This window comes from Labeo rohita, chromosome 19, assembly GCF_022985175.1.
Source record: "Labeo rohita strain BAU-BD-2019 chromosome 19, IGBB_LRoh.1.0, whole genome shotgun sequence".
NCBI lineage: Eukaryota > Metazoa > Chordata > Actinopteri > Cypriniformes > Cyprinidae > Labeo > Labeo rohita.
The window spans coordinates 2,228,669-2,249,500 of NC_066887.1; the positions used below are offsets into that span (position 1 = coordinate 2,228,669).

Here is a 20,832-nt window from a genome sequence, read left to right on the forward strand (position 1 = left end):
GTCATATGTAATACACAGTGTGATTTGTAATGATTTTATAAGATTTCTAAAATCGAGAGATAATACCCAATGATCCTGAGTTTCCTGCATCTTCTGAGTCTCTTCAATCTCGTGTGTTTCTGCTGGTTCCATCCAGCTCAGAATCTCCAGCGTCTCCTGCATTTCCTGTGTCTCCGGAGTGCCCACCCAGCCTTCCTCTCCCACCTCCTCTAACAGCCAGTTCCTTGGCCCTGCCTCCGCTGGTATCCTTCAGCTTCCCTGCATCTCCTACTTCATTATGTGTGGATCTGTCTCTGTGCTTCAGGCCACCAGCTTCATCTAGTCCAGAGGATATCCTGGCTCCGCCTCCAGCCTCTGCGCCCATCACTCGTGGGCAGACACAATACAGTGACTTTTTTTACTGCAGTATCTGCTTTGCATGATACTATGCTGGAACATTTTTACTAAATTTCCATCTGATTTTACTGTACACACTGCTGTTGTTTATATTAATTGTGACCACACTAATATTAGTGTATAGAAATGCAATGCATGCTGCTGCTGAGAAAATTAATATTCTCGATGACTGAATACCTATGCAGCCTGCTGCTACAAGGACATTGAATTGCTCTAAGCTCCATTAATTAGCATATAGGTAGCTAGTCAAATGCCTATTTCACTCTAACACACTGTCTACCCAGACGAGAGCAGCACAACACAACAGTATCAACAGAACCCATTACAATAAGTGAAGCTGTCTGTAATGTATGTGGTGCGACATGACCAACGCGACAATTCATTAAACATTAACCAATGGCCAGTTCTATTTCTGACTAAATCTGATATGATAGACAAATGAATTTGTACAATCGCTTTGTCGCTTCCACGTGTATAGCCTGTTATGCAGCCATGATCACTACCAGCACTCACTGTATCCACACGCAACTACACTGATAATTTACCTCCGCCACTGCTGCTATTAACATTTTAAAACTGAATTGTAATGCATGCTGTTGCTGTTAATGATATTTGCATATACAGGTGCATCTCAATAAATTAGAATGCCATGGAAAAGTTCATTTATTTCAGTAATTCAACTCAAATTGTGAAAATCATGTATTAAATAAATTCAATGCACACAGACTGAAGTAGTTTAAGTCTTTGGTTCTTTTAATTGTGATGATTTTGGCTCACATTTAACAAAACCCCACCAATTCACTATCTCAACAAATTAGAATATGGTGACATGCCAATCAGCTAATTGACTCAAAACACCTGAAAAGGTTTCCTGAGCCTTAAAATGGTCTCTCAGTTTGGTTCACTAGGCTACACAATCATGGAAAAGACTGCTGATCTGACAGTTGTCCAGAAGACAATCATTTACACCCTTCACAAGGAGGGTAAGACACAAACATTCATTGCCAAAGAAGCTGGCTGTTCACAGAGTGCTGCATCCAAGCATGTTAACAGAAAGTTGAGTGGAAGGAAAAGGTGTGGAAGAAAAAGATGCACAACCAGCCGAGAGCCGCAGCTTTGAGAGGCAAAATCGATTCAAGAATTTGGGTGAACTTCACAAGGAATAGATTGAGGCTTGGGTCAAGGCATCAAGAGCCACCACACACAGACGTATCAAGGAATTTGGCTACAGTTGTCGTATTCCTTTTGTTAAGCCACTCCTGAACCACAGAAGAAATGGACTGTTGCCCAGTGGTCCAAAGTCCTCTTTTCAGATGAGAGCACGTTTTGTATTTCATTTGGAAACCAAGGTCCTAGAGTCTGGAGGAAGGGTGGAGAAGCTCATAGCCCAAGTTGCTTGAAGTCCAGTGTTAAGTTTCCACAGTCTGTGATGATTTGGGGTGCAGTGTCATCTGCTGGTGTTGGTCCACTGTGTTTTTTGAAAACTAAAGTCACTGCACCCGTTTACAAAGAAATTTTAGAGCACTTCATGCTTCTTTCTGCTGACCAGCTTTTTAAAGATGCTGCTTTCATTTTCCAGCAGGATTTGGCACCTGCCCACACTGCCAAAAGCACCAACAGTTGGTTAAAAGACCATGGTGTTGGTGTGCTTGACTGGCCAGCAAACTCACCACACCTGAACCCCATAGAGAATCTATGGGGTATTGTCAAGAGGAAAATAAGAAACAAGAGACCCGGTCCTGGAGGGCCGGTGTCCCTGCAGAGTTTAGCTCCAAACCTAATCGAACACACCTGAACCAGCTAATCAAGGTCTTACTAGGTATACTTAAAAACTTCCAGGCAGGTGTGTTGAGGAAAGTTGGAGGTAAACTCTGCAGGACAACGGCCCTCCAGAAACAAGTTTGGTGACTCCTGCTGTATTAGCAAAAATAATAATTTGACTTGCTATGCATGCTGCTGCTAATATTATTTCTAGCATTGCAACTGAATTTGCCATGCATGTTGCTGCTATTCAAATTCGCTAACATTGCAGTCTGAATAGCTATGCATACTTCTGCTACAGCTGCACAAAATTACAGTACTTAGAATTGCTATAAGCCCCTTTATAAATAAGCAAAACACAATCAAAATGTCTATTCGCTTTGAAGAGTTCAGGTACCATCCATGTTTAGTCACTGCAATTTCAGCAGCTACAGTCAACTTACTGATAAGACCAAGACCGGTCTTGAGTACTAACACTAAGCTGTACAAAACAGCTCGTTGCTTAATATTGCAAACTGGTGTGTCTTACCATATCATTTTACTGTATATCTTAATTATGAACACAATGGTTTGCAGTGCAAACAGTTTTTTACTGTACTTCATTTTTCTTCTCGTTTTTGTCCCTGCGACGGCTTATGAACCTTTTACGTTAAGGATCCATCAGCCCACGCAATCTGGCATTTTATTAGCCATTTATTAGTTTGGGGCCTTCTGAAAATATACCATGTACATGATATGACAAATTACAGACTTTTGTTTGGACAAATGATGCATTAATGTTTTAGTGTGATTAGTATAAGGAGATACTTTATTTATTTATATATATATATATATATATATATATATATATATATATATATATATATATATATATTTATTTATTGTTACGACTTCTTGGTTTTAATCTAGGGTTGGAAGTTATAACATTTAGATCGTGACCAGTTTTGTGATGTGCAGGTGAAAAAAGACAAAACACAAACCGAAAGTAATGCCAACTAAGGATAATTTATTTTACAAAATTAAGAAAAAAAACCCCAGAAAATAACAATAATAGTAATAGTAAATAATAATGATGAAAAGACTTAACAAAAAAGTAAATTATATACAATATTTATACCAGAAAACAAAAACCAACAACAAAAAAATAACCCAGATAATAAACCCGCAGGAGAGAATTGGACGTAAGTGGCGCTAAAGAAAAGAAAATAACAAAACAAAATCAAACTAACTCAATATAAACCTCTATCCTAACTGAAAAGAAAACAATTAAAGCAAGTCTTCGGCGTTTCTAGACGCCCTAACTTACCTACTCTAAAACTACCAAACAAAAGATACAAAAGCAGCGCTCACTTCTAAACTAATGTGTTTATACATCAAGATCGCTAGGTGTTGCAAGATGTAGGTCACGTGACATATTACCTGTCCAAAACCTCCTGGGGAAAAACGCAAAGGTTGTCATCAAGATAAATACGAAATGCTAACGAAAATAATAAAGATGATGAACAAGATGACAACTTAAACTTTGACAAAGAAACATAAAATACCAAAACCAAAAGAAATAACGAGAGGCAAATTAATAAATAAAGAAACAAAGCAGGAACGCAAAAAAGGTGCCTCTGCCTTGGCGTTCCGCTAGTCAACTTTTAAAATATCGGCAGCAGATGGGATTGGCCGCAGAAGCCATCACGTCACTCTAGATGATGATGATGATTGACAGCCTCCTTAGCCAATAGCAGTTGAAAGGGGTTGTACCTGAGAAAATGATAGGGAGAGAGAGAGAGAGAGAGAGAGAGAGAGAGACCCACACGCGAAGGCACGTCTGCCGGGACGTAACAATATATATATATATAAATATAAATATATATATATATATATATATTAAAGTATTGGTTGGCTGTATTAACTATTATGGAAACATTTGAGAATTTTGTGCACAGCGTTTTGAGAAAATGATTCACGTGATTTGTTATTAGTATACAATGAATGAAAACTATTTAGGACAATTACAAAGTATTCAGATCACTGTAATAACTATTTTGAGAACAGTAACCTGAGTTTGGAGAAATGTGTCAAGAGAAAAAATGTAATAGAATGACACCTAGTGGACATTTTAGTATGTGAATTCACAGACTTACAGACACACTTGTTTTGCACACGTCTCTCAGACACAGAACCAGGAAACTGAAACTGATCTGCTGTTGAGCTGTTCTTTGTGTGTCTGAATTGTTGTAGATGCAGTAAAATGGCTGAAGCCAGTGTTTTTTCAGAGGAGCAGTTCATCTGTCCAGTGTGTCTGGATGTACTAAGTAATCCAGTGACTATTCCCTGTGGACACAGTTACTGCATGAGCTGCATTACAGACTGCTGGGATCAAGAGGATCAAAAGAGAGTCTACAGCTGCCCTCAGTGCAGACAGACCTTCAGTCCAAGACCTACTTTAGGTAAAAACACCATGCTGGCTGAAGTGGTGGAGAAACTGAAGAAGACTAAATTAAAAGCTGCTGTTCCTGCTGGACCTGGAGACGTGGAGTGTGACATCTGTACTGGAAGAAAACACAAAGCTGTCAAGTCCTGTCTGGTGTGTCTGGAGTCTTACTGTCAAACTCATTTTGAGCGTCATGAGGAGTTTCGCTCAGGAAAGCGACATAAGGTGACTGATGCCACTGGACGACTGCAGCAGATGATCTGCCATCAACATGATAAACTTCTGGAGGTTTTCTGCCGTACTGACCGGCAATACATTTGCCTGTTGTGTGCAATGGATGAACATAAAAACCATGAGACTGTATCAACTGCAGCAGAGAGGACAGAGAAGGAGGTATGACCTTAAATAACACATTTAATACAGTGTAGTAATTAAAGTTAAGTAGTTAATTAATTTATTTATATGGACACTTCAAGTGTTTCTCCTTACTGCAGTATCCAGCTGTTATCATGGTTGTGTCATGTGATCTCCACTCCCATCAGGACTACATGACAGCTCTATGCATTTGCACACGTTGAACTTTGCTCAGCTTTGTCACATCTCTCACGTTCCCTATTCTATAACTTAACATGCATCAGAGTTTATTTGTTGCTCCAGTCAGTTTGAATGTCCAGAATATTGATGATAGTAATAATAATGTGTGACTTCACGTCTAAGCTAAATTCAGTGATGATCTCAAAACTATCTTAAGAATTTCTGCAAAAAAGAACATTTTTAATTGAAACAGGCAACCATTACATTATAGATGTATGTAATATGTCTCATATTTTATATGTTTTATTTCTCTTACAGAAACACTTGCAAGAGACACTGAAAAAAATCCAGCAGAGAATCCAGCAGAGCCAGAAAGATCTTGAGCAGCTGAGAGAGGCTGTGGAGTCTCATAAGGTGAGTTTGGAGAAGAAGAGAAGTTTGAGACTCAGTTTGACTCTCCTCTTTCAGTCCCACTGAAGCCGCTGTGTCTCTCAGGCTGTGTGAGGAAGCAGTAAGAGCTGATTGTGATGTGTGTGTAACAGCGCTCTGCACAGACAGCAGTGGAGGACAGTGAGAGGATCTTTACTGAGCTCATCCGCTCCATTGAGAGAAGCCGCTCTGAGGTGACACAGCGGATCAGAGATCAGGAAAAGGCTGCAGTGAGTCGAGCTGAAGAACAAATGGAGCGACTGGAGCAGGAGATTGATGATCTGAAGAGGAGAAACACTGAGCTGGAGCAGCTTTCACACACAGACGATCACATCCATTTCCTGCAGGTAGCTCAACTGCAGTGCAGATTATTGGTGACAGTGTGTTATAATGAGGTGTTTGAGTCATTTGTATTGTTTTTCTGTAGAGTCTTCAGTCTCTCTCAGCTCCTGCTGAATCTACAGACAACATCACTGCCAGTTTCCTCTTTTCGTTTGATGATGTGAGAAGATCTGTCAGTCGGCTGAGACAGAAAATGGAGTATATCTGCAGAAAAGATCTGAAAAAGATTTTAGGTGAAGATTCATCTGCTCTCTGCAAACAGTCTTTAGGTCTACTGTTTTAGGTTTACATGTGTTTTACTCTGTTTACATCTGTTGATTCCCACAGTCTCTCACAGTTGCGCTGATCCGAGGACCAGAGAGAACTTCCTACAGTGTAAGTTAGTATACAAAATAACACAAAATGGTTCACATTGAAGAATAACAATTAGATACATCCTCATGTAACCCATTCATTCTTTAGGGCACAATCATGCTGCTAATAGACAACAGAACCATTACATGATTTTAAATGTCAGACTCACTAAACGAGTAAAACAAAATATACCACACAGTATACTTACAATAATTTAAGAAGATATCAACCTTATTAAGCATAATATTTAATATATTACCTTTTGTTTGACATGCATACACCTAACTGCAAAGAACTGTTAAACTACACACAATGTCTAACCTAAAAATTCTAATTCATTATATCACCAGATTCCCATCGGTTCACGCTGGATCCAAACACTGTATATAAACTCCTCCATCTGTCTGAGAGGAACAGAGCGGTGACTAACACTGGCACACACCAGCCATATCCTGACCATCCAGACAGATTTGATGGATATCCTCAAGTGTTGTGTAGCGAGAGTGTGTGTGGACGCTGTTACTGGGAGGTTGAGTGGAGTGGGAGTCGTGGTGTGGGTATATCAGTGTCATATAAGAGCGTCAGCAGAAAGGGATCTAGTGATAAGTGTTTATTTGGATTTAATGATCAGTCATGGAGACTGATCTGCTCACCCTCCAGTTTCTTATTCTGGCACAATAACAAACCAGTTACACTCCCTGTTCCCTCCAGCTGCTATCGAATAGGAGTGTATGTGGATCACAGTGCAGGAACTCTGTCCTTCTACAGAATCTCTGACACAATGAGCCTCATCCACACAGTCCAGACCACATTCACTCAGCCACTCTATCCTGGGTTTCTGGTTGGTCATAAATCATCAGTGAAACTAATGCATGTTATGCATTAGTATTAATCACTACTCATATATTAGTCTGCTTTATGTTTGCATCAAGCAAGGCCTTTCCACATCCAATTACTTTAACATTGTTAAACATTGTTTGTTTGAAAAGTTTACCATCAGTTATCAGTTACCATGGACTGATAGATTCTCTACATAATAGTATGAATGATATCAGAGTTTGAGATATTTTACATTCTCTTATGTTATTTCGTTAAATTTCAGTGTCTTATTAAATTATTTTTTATTTCAAGTTCTGTCACTGAAATAGCATTTCAGATGTTATTAGATTAATAATAACAAGATTATTCTGTTAACTGTTGTCACGAAAACACCAGGCTCCAGCGTCACTTCCACACCATGGTCCATGTCTGCTAAATTCTGATCACCAGCACCTGTCACCTGTCATCGACTCATCGCACTAATCAATGCACTATAAAAGCACACGACTCAGCTTTAGTCATTTTCTGGTCTCCAATGAGGAAACACAACTACTTACCTGTCAAGGATCAGAGACTCTTCAAATGAAACTGTGTTTTGCTTCAAGAGAGCAACCATATTTATGTTGTGTTTTACATTTATGTTGTGTTTTACTTTCTTTTTTAAAAATGTGGTCTTAAAAAACCGCATGGCGAAAAATATCAAATGGTCTTTAATAAATCCACAAAAAGATATTTCAAAGGTGCTGGCAGGAGACACACGCAGGGGCAACATTCACACAATACCGGAAGAAGAGACAGGCAACTGAATACAATTTAAATACTAAAGCTAATGAAGATAATTGACAAGACACACCTGAACGTAATAGCTCAATCAAACGTGAGGGAAAACTAGGCCATGAAGCACATGAGAAATAAAAACACAACATAACAGGTCTTAAAGATTTTAAAGGCCATAATTAGTAGCCTTTCAGGTGTAAGGTCTAATTTCAGGTGTATTTTATTATTCCTGAATCTACAGACAACATCACTGCCAGTTTCCTCTTTTCGTTTAAAGATGTGAGAAAATCTGTCAGTCAGCTGAGACAGAAAATGGAGGATTTCTGCGCAGAGGAGATGAAAAAAATTTTAGGTAAAGATTCATTTGCTCTCTGACTTAAAAACAGTCTTTAGGTCTAGTCTTTTAGGTCTTTTACATCTTATTTATGTATTATCTTAATGAGTAAATAAAATCATACCACATAGTATGCTTATAATATCTTTCCTGAAAGGATATTAACCTTAATGAGCACACTATTTAATACATTACCTTTTTTTGATACACATACTCTGAATATGAGCAAGAAGTGTTACAATAAATGTCTAACATAAAAATTCAAATTCATCAGATTCCCATCAATTCACTCTGGATCCAAACACAGTCAATACAACCCTCTGTCTGTCTGAGAGAAACAGAGTGGTGACATTCACTGAAAAATGCCAGCCGTGTCCTGATCATCCAAACAGATTTGATGTTTATCGTTAGGTGTTGTGTAGAGAGAGTGTGAGTGGACGCTGTTACTGGGAGGTTGAGTGGAGTGGGAGTGTGAAAATATCAGTGTCATATAAGAGCATCAGCAGGAAGGGATGTGGTTGTAAGTGTGAGTTTGGATTTAATGATCAGTCCTGGAGTTGTTTCTGCTCTCCCTCCCATTTCTCTTTCTGGCACAGTTTCAAAGAGACTGAACTCCCTGTCCCTTTCCAGCTGCAGTAGAATAGGAGTGTATGTGGATCACAGTGCAGGAACTCTGTCCTTCTACAGCGTCTCTGACACAACGAACCTCATCCACACAGTCCAGACCACATTCACTCAACCGCTGTATCCTGGGTTTGGGGTTGGTTATGAATCATCATTGAAACTGTGGTTTTGATTGATATAATCTTCTCATTCTAAATGTTCAGATACTGGAGACACTGATTTTTTTACTGGACAATTTGTCATGAAACAGTTGTTGTCAGGCTGAATTCTAGAAAGATGTTTTGGTCAGTTGGCTGCATGTGAAAAATAATACACTCCACATCTCTCACACAAGATTGTATTATATTGTGTTTTTTACCTGAATATTTTTGTGTCTTTTTATAGTTTATTGCCCAGTGTCTATATAACACATATCACATTAGCAATTTCTGTAACTAAATAGCATTTCAGACATAATTAGATTAATAAAAATATATAATAATCAGATTAATCTGTTAATTGTAGTGTAAATGTGAAATAAAACTAAATGTGGAGATTGCATAGTGACATCAATATTTATGAAGGTAAGAACTACTACATCTAAACAGTATTGATATAATCCAATTTTCCATTCATTTATTTTATGTTGGCTATTACATGTTATGTCTGTGGAGTTCTTAAGTCTCTTAAGTCTGTTATGCTCATCAATGCTGCATTTATTTGATCAAAAATACAGTGAAAACAGTAATATTTTTAAATATTTTTAAAATGTGAAATATCTATTTTCTGTTTGAATATATTTGTAAAATGTTTTTTTCCCCCTGTAAGTCAAACCTGAATTGTCACACAATCCTTTCGAAATCATTTTAATATGCTGATTTGAAGAACCTCAGACACTTTGATCAAACTATAAGACCGGAAGATCTTCTGAGATACAGACCACAGTATATTAACATACAGACATTTGCCTCAGCATCTCACTGAAAAAAGATGTGAGAAAAGTCTCTTCTTACTTATCCACTTCCTTCCCCTCACCCATCATTCTTTCATTCAGCTCACTCAGAATGGTCAAGCGTATAAAGCTCTACATTAATTAAAGTGTTATTCACATTTATGTTTGGTATCATTTGAATTGTCTCTGTGAGTCTGGTACAATGGTCTCAGTCTTACAAGAAGTAGACTAATGACAGTGCAGGACATGGCAAGCTGTCAAAACAAACGAACATGTGCTCCAGAACAACAAAGCACCCGAACAATGAACATAAGACAACAAAAACCTAGGCAGACCACACCGAGATCGTGACAGTACCCCCCTCCCCAAGGGATGCCCCAGGCGGCTCAAGGAGGGGGTCTACCTGTTCTCTGGTGGAAGTCCTCGATCAGCGACCGATCCAGAATATCCCGAGCCGGAACCCAACTTCTCTCCTCCGGACCATAACCCTCCCAGTCCACCAGGTACTGGAAACCCCTGCCACGATGTCGAACATCTAGCAGTCTCCTAACTGAATAGACAGGAGAACCATCCACTAGACGAGGGGTGGGGGGCAGGGGATGACATGTTGGCATTAAGGGAAGATCTGAAGACAGGTTTAACCCTGGATACATGAAAAACAGGGTGCACCCGACCAAGAGAGGAAGGCAACTTGAGCCATACCGCAACCGGATTGAGGAACTTGGTGATCTGGTATGGACAAATGAACCTAGGTGCTAACTTGCGAGAGGCAGCCTTGAGAGGCAGGTCCTTGGTAGAAAGCCATACCTTCTGACCACAGACATAGCGGGGCACTGGAGTCCGGTGGCGATCGGCTGCCGCTTTGGTCCGTCTGGAGGACCTTCCTAGTCTTTTTCCAGACATGTCGGCATCTCCGGACAAAGGCTAGGGCAGACGGTACCGCAGCATTGAGTTCCTGAAGGAAAAACAAAGGAGGTAGATAGCCAACAGAACATTCAAATGGTGACATACCTGTGGATGCCACTGGTAGAGAATTGTGGGCATACTCAATCCAAGAGAGCTGTTGACTCCAGGAGGCAGGATTGCGGGACACCAGGCAGCGGAGAGCTCGCTCGAGATCATGATTGGCTAACTCAGACTGTTCGTTAGTCTGGGGATGAAAACCTGATTATAGACTCGTAGAGGCCCTGATCTGTCGACAGAATTCTTGCCAGAAACGGGAGACAAACTGGGGACCCCTATCAGAAACCACATCGACCGGAAGACCATGGATCCGGAAGACGTGATCAATTACCAGTTGAGCTGTCTCCTTGGCAGAGGGGAGTTTGGGCAGGGGAACAAAATGAACCGCCTTAGAGAAGCGATCCGCCACCGTGAGAATGACGGTGAAACCTCTTGAAGGGGGTAAGCCAGAGACAAAATCTAAGGCTATGTGTGACCAGGGACGAGAGGGACTGGGCAAGGGCTGGAGTAGACCAACGGGGGGACAATTGGAGACCTTGTTCTGGGCACAAATTGAGCAAGCCAATACAAACTGCCTGACGTCCTGGCTGATAGAGGGCCACCAAAATCGCTGGCGGATGGCAGCCAGCGACCTCCTGACTCCTGGATGGCAGGCAACCCTAAACTCATGACCCCACTGAAGAACTTCAGGGTGCAGCGCCTCCGGCACTAACAACCGACCTGCCGGGCACCCATCTGGCACTTTCACCCCTCTGGCACTTTCACCCCTCGTCCGGCCTCCTCCACCCGCCGCTCGACGTCCCAGAAGAGGGCCCCCAAGACCACCCCCTCAGAGAGTATGGCATCGGCCGGAGACTCCTCTCCTGGGTGCTCGAACTGATGGGATAGAGCGTCAGGCTGGACGTTTTTGGACCCGGGCCGATACGAAGTGCTAAAGTCAAATCGGTCAAAGAAGAGTGCCCAGCGAGCCTGGCGTGAGCTCAGCCTCTTGGCTGAACAGATAAATTCAAAATTTTTATGATCCGTCCAGACCAAGAAGGGCTGCGCTGACCCCTCCAACCAGTGATGCCACTCACCCAGGGTCAACCTAACAGCCAGCAGCTCCCGGGTGCCCATGTTGTAATTACGCTCAGCTGGGTTAAGGCGATGAGAGAAAATTGCACAGGGGTGCACCCTCCCATCCTTGGGGGAATGATGGGACAAGACTGCGCCTACCCCGACATTAGAGGCGTCCACCTCAACAATGAACTGCTGTTCAGGATCTGGCATGGAGAGAACACGGACAGAGATAAACCGGGACTTTAAATTATCAAAGGCCTCCTGAGCCTGAGCACTCCAGGTGAACGGTACCTTGATGGACGTGAGTGCAGCTACCTGGCCAAAGTTCCTGATGAATTGCCGGTAGAAGTTGGCGAAACCCAAGAAACGCTGCAGAGCCTTTCTAGTGTCGGGAACTGGCCACTCTGCAACAGCCTTGACTTTAGCAGGATCAGGCTTAATCTCCCCAGGCGACACAACATAACCCAGGAACAAGACCGACTTGGCATGGAACTCGCACTTCTCCGCCTTGACATAGAGCTGGTTCTCCAGCAGCCTTTGGAGGACCTGGCGCACGTGCTGAGTGTGTACCTGAAGGGATGGGGAAAAGATGAGAATATCATCGAGGTACACAAAGACAAACTGGTTAATTATGTCCCCCAACACGCTATTGACCATGCCCTGGAAGACAGTGGGGGCGTTAGTAAGCGCAAAGGGAAGGACCAGGTATTCATAGTGTCCAGTGGGGGTATTGAAGGCTGTCTTCCACTCATCACCCTCGCGAATGCGGATAAGATGATAGGCGTTGCGGAGGTCTAACTAAGTGAAGACCTTGGCTCCCTGCAAGAGTTCAAAAGCAGACGACATTAAGGGCAAGGGGTACCTGTATTTAACAGTAATGTCATTCAAACCTCTGTAATCTGTAATGTGACATTATCAGCATCCCTCCATCACCCCATCTCCTCACTCTGAGTTCTCACTACACATATGGGGGGTACTCTGGGTTCAGGCCATTTCCAAGCTCGGAGCCCTTCCCTGGACAGCGCACCAAACATGCATTACTATACTCCGGCTAATTATATGTAAGCGTGAACTCGTGAAGTATTTTTCTAAAGTCAGGTATGCATCTTTTACTCAGATTTATCTTTGAGAATTTGAAGTTTTTAATTGATATGATTTGATATCTCTGAATTGGCTATGTAATTGGCATAATACATAATTACCTGACATTTTATTCTGATTTACTCTGTAATTATTGACTGATTCCTATTTGGAATATCATCTCCCAAAGCAGTACTGACACTCATGTGCTACTCTACACTGCCCAAAACTCGCATTTGAATAGTCAGTAGCAAATTCTTTAAATATTGAAAGCATACTTACAGGCTGCGAGTCAGAAGTTCCAGACTGTCCTTTCAAAGTTGGAATTGCCCCACTTTTAGAAACAACCTTATTGCACAGCCAGTACAAAGTGGTACTCTCCCAGGCTCAGGAAACTATCCTCTGTAAAAATATTTGGGTTGTACTGTTCTGGAACAGTGTTGTAAATACAACTTTACCACTGATTTCTAGTTGTGACCTCTTTTGGAAGGCCAAACGGAGTAGTTTTGCTTTCTCAATGAAACACACAGCGTCTCCGCGGCTGCAACAATACTACAGCGAGAGTAAAAGTTAGGCCTTCTTTCTTTGCGTTGTCACGGGTGGGAGCAAAGCAACAGACACAGTGGACCTGACGTCAGGCCTCGGAGAGGTTTTTATTAAACAATATAAACAAAAAGTGTCCAAAAAGGGGAAAAAGTGTCCAAAATAAACGGGGGATCTGGTGTCCTCGACGTGAAGGGAATCCGTGAAGGAGGGGCAGTGTTCAGAAGGGAAGGGTCCAGGTAAGGGGCGGAGTCCGGCGGCCGCACTTGCTCCCCGCCGGGGTCCGTGGCAATATGACGGGTAGCGGCTTCCTTTAGCGGCTTCATCCATTCCTTAGCGGCGGCACTTCCTCAGGCGGGTGAGAAGACCCGGCATCCTGGCCGCAGCCATTTCCATGCGGCTCGCACTCGGACCACGGGTTCAGCAGCTCGTCCATCGGCGGCGCTCGTCCCTCTACGCACCCTCCACGAGGACACCAGCGTGCATGCACGGGGAAGAGACCGGTCTCCTGAGGAGAGGCGCGCTCGGCATTTTAACAGCGGCGGTGATGAGGCTTCATTCACATCAGGTGTGCCTCATCACACGCCGCCAGACCTGGATGTTTCAGCGCCCCTCCTCCTCCCACACGCCCACTCCCGTCGGGAGCCTGGTGAAGGGCGGCGATTACCGACGGGGTGAAGCTGATACTTAGGGGGGAGGCAGCCGTCTCGTCACATTCCCCCAAGCGACATCCCCGTCATCAGACCGCCGCCCACGCAGGAGTGCTACCTTCCTCAACCAGGCTCCAGCGGTCGGAGTGGGCGGGGATTCCTCTCCGGGCGACTCCCTCTCGCAACGCCACCGGACCGGGGACAGAGAAACCGGAATTTAGTCGACAGCCTCAACCAACCGCAGGGTAAGTGATACTAAATTAAACCAATCACTTACCCCTTAAGCGGCTGGGAGGCCGTCACCATCGTTTCTCCGTCCCTCCGGGTCCGAATTTTCCTTGACTTCTTTTGGGAGCTAGAGGGGATGAGGTCATCAGGTGTTTCCCACTGCGCTGTTTAAGCTCCGCCTCGCCTGCATTCTCCACCAATGTCACGGGTGGGAGCAAAGCGACAGACACAGTGGGCGTGACGTCAGGCCTCGGAGAGGTTTTTATTAAACAATATAAACAAAAAGTGTCCTTAGCGGCGGCACTTCCTCAGGCGGGTGAGAAGGCCCGGCATCCTGGCCCACAGCCATTTCCATGCGGCTCGCACTCGGACCGGCAGCTCGTCCATCGGCGGCGCTCGTCCCTCTACGCACCCTTCCTGGACCCACGAGGACACCAGCGTGCATGCACGGGGAAGAGACCGGTCTCCTGAGGAGAGGCGCGCTCGGCATTTTAACAGCGGCGGTGATGAGGCTTCATTCACATCAGATGTGCCTCATCACACGCCACCAGACCTGGATGTTTCAGCGCCCCTCCTCCTCCCACACGCCCACTCCCGTCGGGAGCCTGGTGAAGGGCGGCGATTACCGACGGGGTGAAGCTGATACTTAGGGGGGAGGCAGCCGTCTCGTCACATTCCCCCCCCCAAGCGACATCCCCGTCATCAGACCGCCGCCCACGCAGGAGTGCTACCTTCTTCAACCAGGCTCCAGCGGTCGGAGTGGGCGGGGATTCCTCTCCGGGCGACTCCCTCTCGCAACGCCACCGGACTGGGGACAGAGAAACCGGAATTTAGTCGACAGCCTCAACCAACCGCAGGGTAAGTGATACTAAATTAAACCAATCACTTACCCCTTAAGCGGCTGGGAGGCCGTCACCGTCGTTTCTCCGTCCCTCCGGGTCCGAATCTTCCTTGACTTCTTTTGGGAGCTAGAGGGGATGATGTCATCAGGTGTTTCCCATTGCGCTGTCTAAGCTCCGCCTCGCCTGCATTCTCCACCAATGTCACGGGTGGGAGCAAAGCGACAGACACAGTGGGCGTGACGTCAGGCCTCGGAGAGGTTTTTATTAAACAATATAAACAAAAAGTGTCCAAAAAGGGGAAAAAGTGTCCAAAATAAACGGGGGATCTGGTGTCCTCAACGTGAAGGGAATCCGTGAAGGAGGGGCAGTGTTCAGAAGGGAAGGGTCCATGTAAGGGGCGGAGTCCGGCGGCCGCACTTGCTCCCCGCCGGGGTCCGTGGCAATATGACGGATAGCGGCTTTCTTTTAGCGGCTTCATCCATTCCTTAGCGGCGGCACTTCCTCAGGCGGGTGAGAAGGCCCGGCATCCTGGCCCGCAGCCATTTCCATGCGGCTCGCACTCGGACCGGCAGCTCGTCCATCGGCGGCGCTCGTCCCTCTACGCACCCTTCCTGGACCCACGAGGACACCAGCGTGCATGCACGGGGAAGAGACCGGTCTCCTGAGGAGAGGCGCGCTCGGCATTTTAACAGCGGCGGTGATGAGGCTTTATTCACATCAGGTGTGCCTCATCACACGCCGCCAGACCTGGATGTTTCAGCGCCCCTCCTCCTCCCACACGCCCACTCCCGTCGGGAGCCTGGTGAAGGGCGGCGATTACCGACGGGGTGAAGCTGATACTTAGGGGGGAGGCAGCCGTCTCGTCACAGCGTTTACTTGTACTAATCTGTGATGTAGATTTGTGGGGTTGCGTTTGAATGAGGTGTTTTAGGAAGGAGTGAATGAGTCTTAAATTTTAGAAAGAATATCTCTTTGGGTTTGAAACTTTTTCTTTTTCTGTGCAACTTTATGGATCCACAAACAGCTTGTAACACTCCAAAGACAACAGAAAACATGAAATTGTGTCATATGACAACAGTGTCCGCACTGCAACAGTGCAGAACAAGTCTGGTAAAGTATTATTTATTTATTTAATAGTGTTTACTTGGTATTTTCACTACCTGCATGTTTGACCTAGTGGAATTTAATATATGAGTTTACAGACTTACAGACACACCTGTTTTGCAGACGTCCTTCAAACAAGGAACCAGGAAACTCAGTTGAGGGAGTCTGATCTATTGTTGAGCTGTTCTTTGTGTGTCTGTATTGCTGTAGATGCAGTGAAATGGCTGAAGCCAGTGTTTTCTCAGTGGAGCAGTTCAGCTGTCCAGTGTGTTTGGACCTCCTGAAGGATCCAGTGACTATTCCCTGTGGACACAGTTACTGTATGAGCTGCATTACAGACTGCTGGGATCAGAAGAGAGTCTACAGCTGCCCTCAGTGCCGACAGACCTTTAGTCCAAGACCTGCTTTAGGTAAAAACACCATGCTGACTGAAGTGGTGGAGAAACTGAAGAAGACCGTTGAGAAATTAAAAGCTGTTGTTCCTGCTGGATCTGGAGACGTGGAGTGTGACATCTGTGCTGGAAGAAAACACAAAGCTGTCAAGTCCTGTCTGGTGTGTCTGGAGTCTTACTGTCAAACTCATTTTGAGCGTCATGAGGAGTTTCACTCAGGAAAGCCACACAAAGTGACTGATGCCACTGGACGACTGCAGCAGATGATCTGCCGTCAACATAGTAGGCTTCTGGAGGTTTTCTGCCATAGTGACCAGCAGTGCATTTGCCTGTTGTGTGCAATGGATGAACATAAAAACCATGAGATTGTATCAACTGCAGCAGAGAGGACAGAGAAAGAGGTATGAACTGAAATGACACATTGATGTACTAATGTTTCTTCTCACCGCAGTATCTAGCTGTAACTAGCTGCATGCTGTGATCTACTCTCCCATTGGAAGTCACTACATCACAGCTCTGTGCATTTGAGCACAAGTTGAACTGCTTAGACTCTATGTCTAAGCTAAGTTCATTAATCGTCTCAAAACTCTTTTAGAATCTCTCTCTTTTTTAATGAAACAGCAACTTTTTACATGAGGAATATACATTGTGATAGTTGTACAGTCATGACCAAACATATCAGCACCCTTGCAATTCTGTCAGAAAATGCAACACTTCTCTTAGAAAATTTTTCTAATTGCAAATGTTTTGGTATTCACGTGCTTATTGTTTTTGTTTGCACTGCATCAACACAAAAAACAGATAAGAAAAGTCAAACTTGATATAATTTCACACAGAACTCAAAAATGGATTGGACAATATTATTTTGTGACAATATCTGTTTGTGAAATTACAGCTCACATAAGTTTTTCAAATTATTTTATAATTTATTAAATGAAGAAATATGAATTGTACCTGGCCTTCAGCATTATAATTGTTTTACCTGCGCCGAACAGAGACTGAGACGGTGCCACTGCATGATGTACCAAACCTCTCACAGCAGGCGCGTCATCAGCTTTAGATCGGTTTATGAGATTGGCCTTTTTAGAGACCGCCGATCAAACATCCCCAAGGGATTATCGGCCGATAATGATCGGTAGCCGATCAAACTGAGCACCCCTACTTCTGGGAGAACGTACTGTGGACAGATGAGACGAAAGTAGAGCTTTTTGGCAAAGGACATCATGGCACCGTGCTGATATTTTTGGCAATGACTGTATGTAAAATGTCTCAGGCCTGTTTTTAATTTCTCCTATAGAAACACTTGAAGGAGACACAGAGAAAAATCGAACAGAGAATCCAGCAGAGCCAGAAAGATCTTGAGAAGCTGAGAGAGGCTGTGGAGTCTCATAAGGTGAGTTTGGAGAGGAAGAGAAGTTTGAGACTCAGTTTGACTCTCCTCTTTCAGTCCCACTGAAGCCGCTGTGTCTCTCAGGCTGTGTGAGGAAGCAGTAAGAGCTGATTGTGATGTGTGTGTAACAGCGCTCTGCACAGACAGCAGTGGAGGACAGTGAGAGGATCTTTACTGAGCTCATCCGCTCCATTGAGAGAAGCCGCTCTGAGGTGACACAGCAAATCAGAGATCAGGAAAAGGCTGCAGTGAGTCGAGCTGAAGGACAAATGGAGCAACTGGAGCAGGAGATTGATGATCTGAAGAGGAGAAACACTGAGCTGGAGCAGCTTTCACACACAGACGATCACATCCATTTCCTGCAGGTAGCTCAACTTGTATTACAGGTTATTGGTGACAGTGTGATATAATGGGGTCTTTGAGTCATTTGTATTGTTTTCTGTAGAGTCTTCCGTCTCTCTCAGCTCTTCCTGAATCTACAGACAACATCACAGGCAGTTTCCTCTGTACATCTGATGATGTGAAAAAATCTGTCTGTCAGCTGAGACAGAAAATGGAGGATTTTTGCAAAGAGTATCTGAAAAAGATATTGGGTAAAGATTCTCTGTAAACAGCCTTCAGGTTTAGTCGTTCAGGTTTACATGTGTTTCACTATGTTTATGTCTGTTGATTCCCACAGTCACTCACAGTAACATTGTTCCCAGGACCAGAGAAGACTTCCTACAATGTAAGTCACTAAAAAAAACCACAATATCACATTGTTTCTTTTCTGAAAGTGGAAATAAATAAATTAATATTTAAATAAATAAATAAATGTTCATATTAATTATTAACAAGATTCCTCATTTAACCCAGTTAAATTAATTTGTTAGGGAAGCAAGCTAATATCATGCTGTTAACAGACAACTGAACCAAAGCTTCCATTATGTTTCCATTTATTTATTTAAATTCCTAGTTTGGTGAAATATATCCTCACCACTGAGTAAATAAAATCCTACCACATAGTGTCATGGAATCTAATAACTAACGCATAACTTAAATCTGAAAGGATATTACCCTTAATGTAATACTATTTAATACCTTTTGTTTGATACACGTACACTGAATATGAGCAAGGAAGTGTTAAGCTACAATAAATGTCTAACATAAAAAATCAAACCCATCAGATTCCCATCAATTCACTCTGGATCCAAGTACTGCACATAAACTCCTCCGTCTGTCTGAAGGGAACAGATTGGTGACTTACACTGGCATACCCCAGATGTATCCTGATCGTCCAGAAAGATTTGATGGATCTCTTCAGGTGTTGTGTAGAGAAAGTGTGTGTGGACGCTGTTACTGGGAGGTTGAGTGGAGTGGGAGTCATGGTGTGGGTATATCAGTGTCATATAAGAGCATCAGCAGGAAAGGATCTGGTTGTGAGTGTGTGTTTGGATGCAGTGATCAGTCCTGGTGTTTGTTGTGCTCTCCTTTCAGTTTCTCATTCTGGCACAATAAAAAACAGACTAAACTCCCTGTTCCCTCCAGCTGCTATCGAATAGGAGTGTATGTGGATCACAGTGCAGGAATTCTGTCCTTCTACAGAATCTCTGACACAATGAACCTCATCCACACAGTCCAGACCACATGCACTCAGCCGCTCTATCCTGGGTTTGGGGTTGGTTTTAAATCATCTATGAAGCTGTGTGATTTTTATTGATACAGTCTCCTCATTCCAAACGTTCAGTAAACTGAACACATTGGATTTTTACTGGACATATTTCATATTTGTGTAATGCAACCGTTTGGATACCAGGCTGAATTCTGGAAAGATTTTTTGGCCAGTTTAGAAATAAGATTAGAAATGGCTGCATGTGAAAATGACACTCCACATCTCTTACACTGGCTGAAAAGTAAAATTTTATTATATCATGTTTTACCTGAACATTGTTGTCTTACTGTTATAAAATTTGAGAAGAGTGTCAGTATTACACGTATCGCATGTTTGCACAATTACACCTGCATAAGAATAGGACTACTGTGTAAAATGCTCCAGGAAATAATGAATCATGTTAAATCCATGTTTGTTTGTTTGATTATGTGTTTTTGTAAATTAAATAACATTTTAGATATTATTAGATTGCTAATAATCATAATAGTCAGATTAATCTATTCTATAGAATTGTAGTGTAAAGGTGAAATAAGAATAAATGTGGAAATTACATAGTGATATCGATATTTGTGACTGTTATTACTACTACATCTTTTCATATGATTTTATTTATTTATTATTTTAATTAATCAATTTATTTATTTATTTGCCATTAATTTATTTTTTGTTAGCCATTAAATATTATGTTTGCAGAATGTGGAATTTTTGAACACATATTTGTGTGATGAGAAATGTTGTTTTAATTGTGTTAAAAGTTAAAGTGAACCCTAGAGGTTAAGGCTAAGATGCCATCTCAGAATTTGGGCAGAAGACCATTTGCTTGTTGCTAATGGTGTTTTTATTATTGAACTTTTGAGTTATTATAATTAAGTTATTATTTAAGAATTCCATCAATTACATTTCAAACATTCAACATTATTGTTCATAACCTACAGGTTAAGTAATCTCTGCAATTTAAATAAATAAAATTGAATGAATGAATAAATAAATTCATTCATTTAGTGGATATGCTTACCTTTTAAATGTATGTCCTTTGGATGCTGTTTGATTTGCCCGTCATTGTTCAGTTGTTCAGGTGTACACCCCTGTATTCAGTATAAATGTACAGTACCTGTACTGTACAAAATTTGGAAAATCATTATTTTTAAAAGTTTCTTTTCCTCACCAAAGCTGCATTTATTTGATCAAAAATACAGTAAAAACA

The 20,832-nt window shown here is 42.8% G+C and overlaps 1 protein-coding gene across 1 annotated transcript; it reads left to right on the plus strand.

Moving 5' to 3' along the window:
- Positions 1 to 4,331: 4,331 nt before the first annotated feature.
- Positions 4,332 to 20,141, plus strand: LOC127182054 (uncharacterized). The gene is made up of 15 exons (XM_051137155.1): positions 4,332 to 4,975; positions 5,435 to 5,530; positions 5,659 to 5,892; positions 5,973 to 6,120; positions 6,215 to 6,262; positions 6,592 to 7,115; positions 10,901 to 11,099; positions 12,005 to 12,453; positions 14,115 to 14,266; positions 16,370 to 16,988; positions 17,885 to 17,980; positions 18,109 to 18,342; positions 18,423 to 18,570; positions 18,657 to 18,704; positions 19,144 to 20,141. Exons 1-15 carry the CDS (start codon positions 4,400 to 4,402, stop codon positions 19,674 to 19,676), a joined length of 4,104 nt encoding a protein of 1,367 aa, XP_050993112.1. The 5' UTR covers positions 4,332 to 4,399; the 3' UTR covers positions 19,677 to 20,141.
- Positions 20,142 to 20,832: the final 691 nt, after the last annotated feature.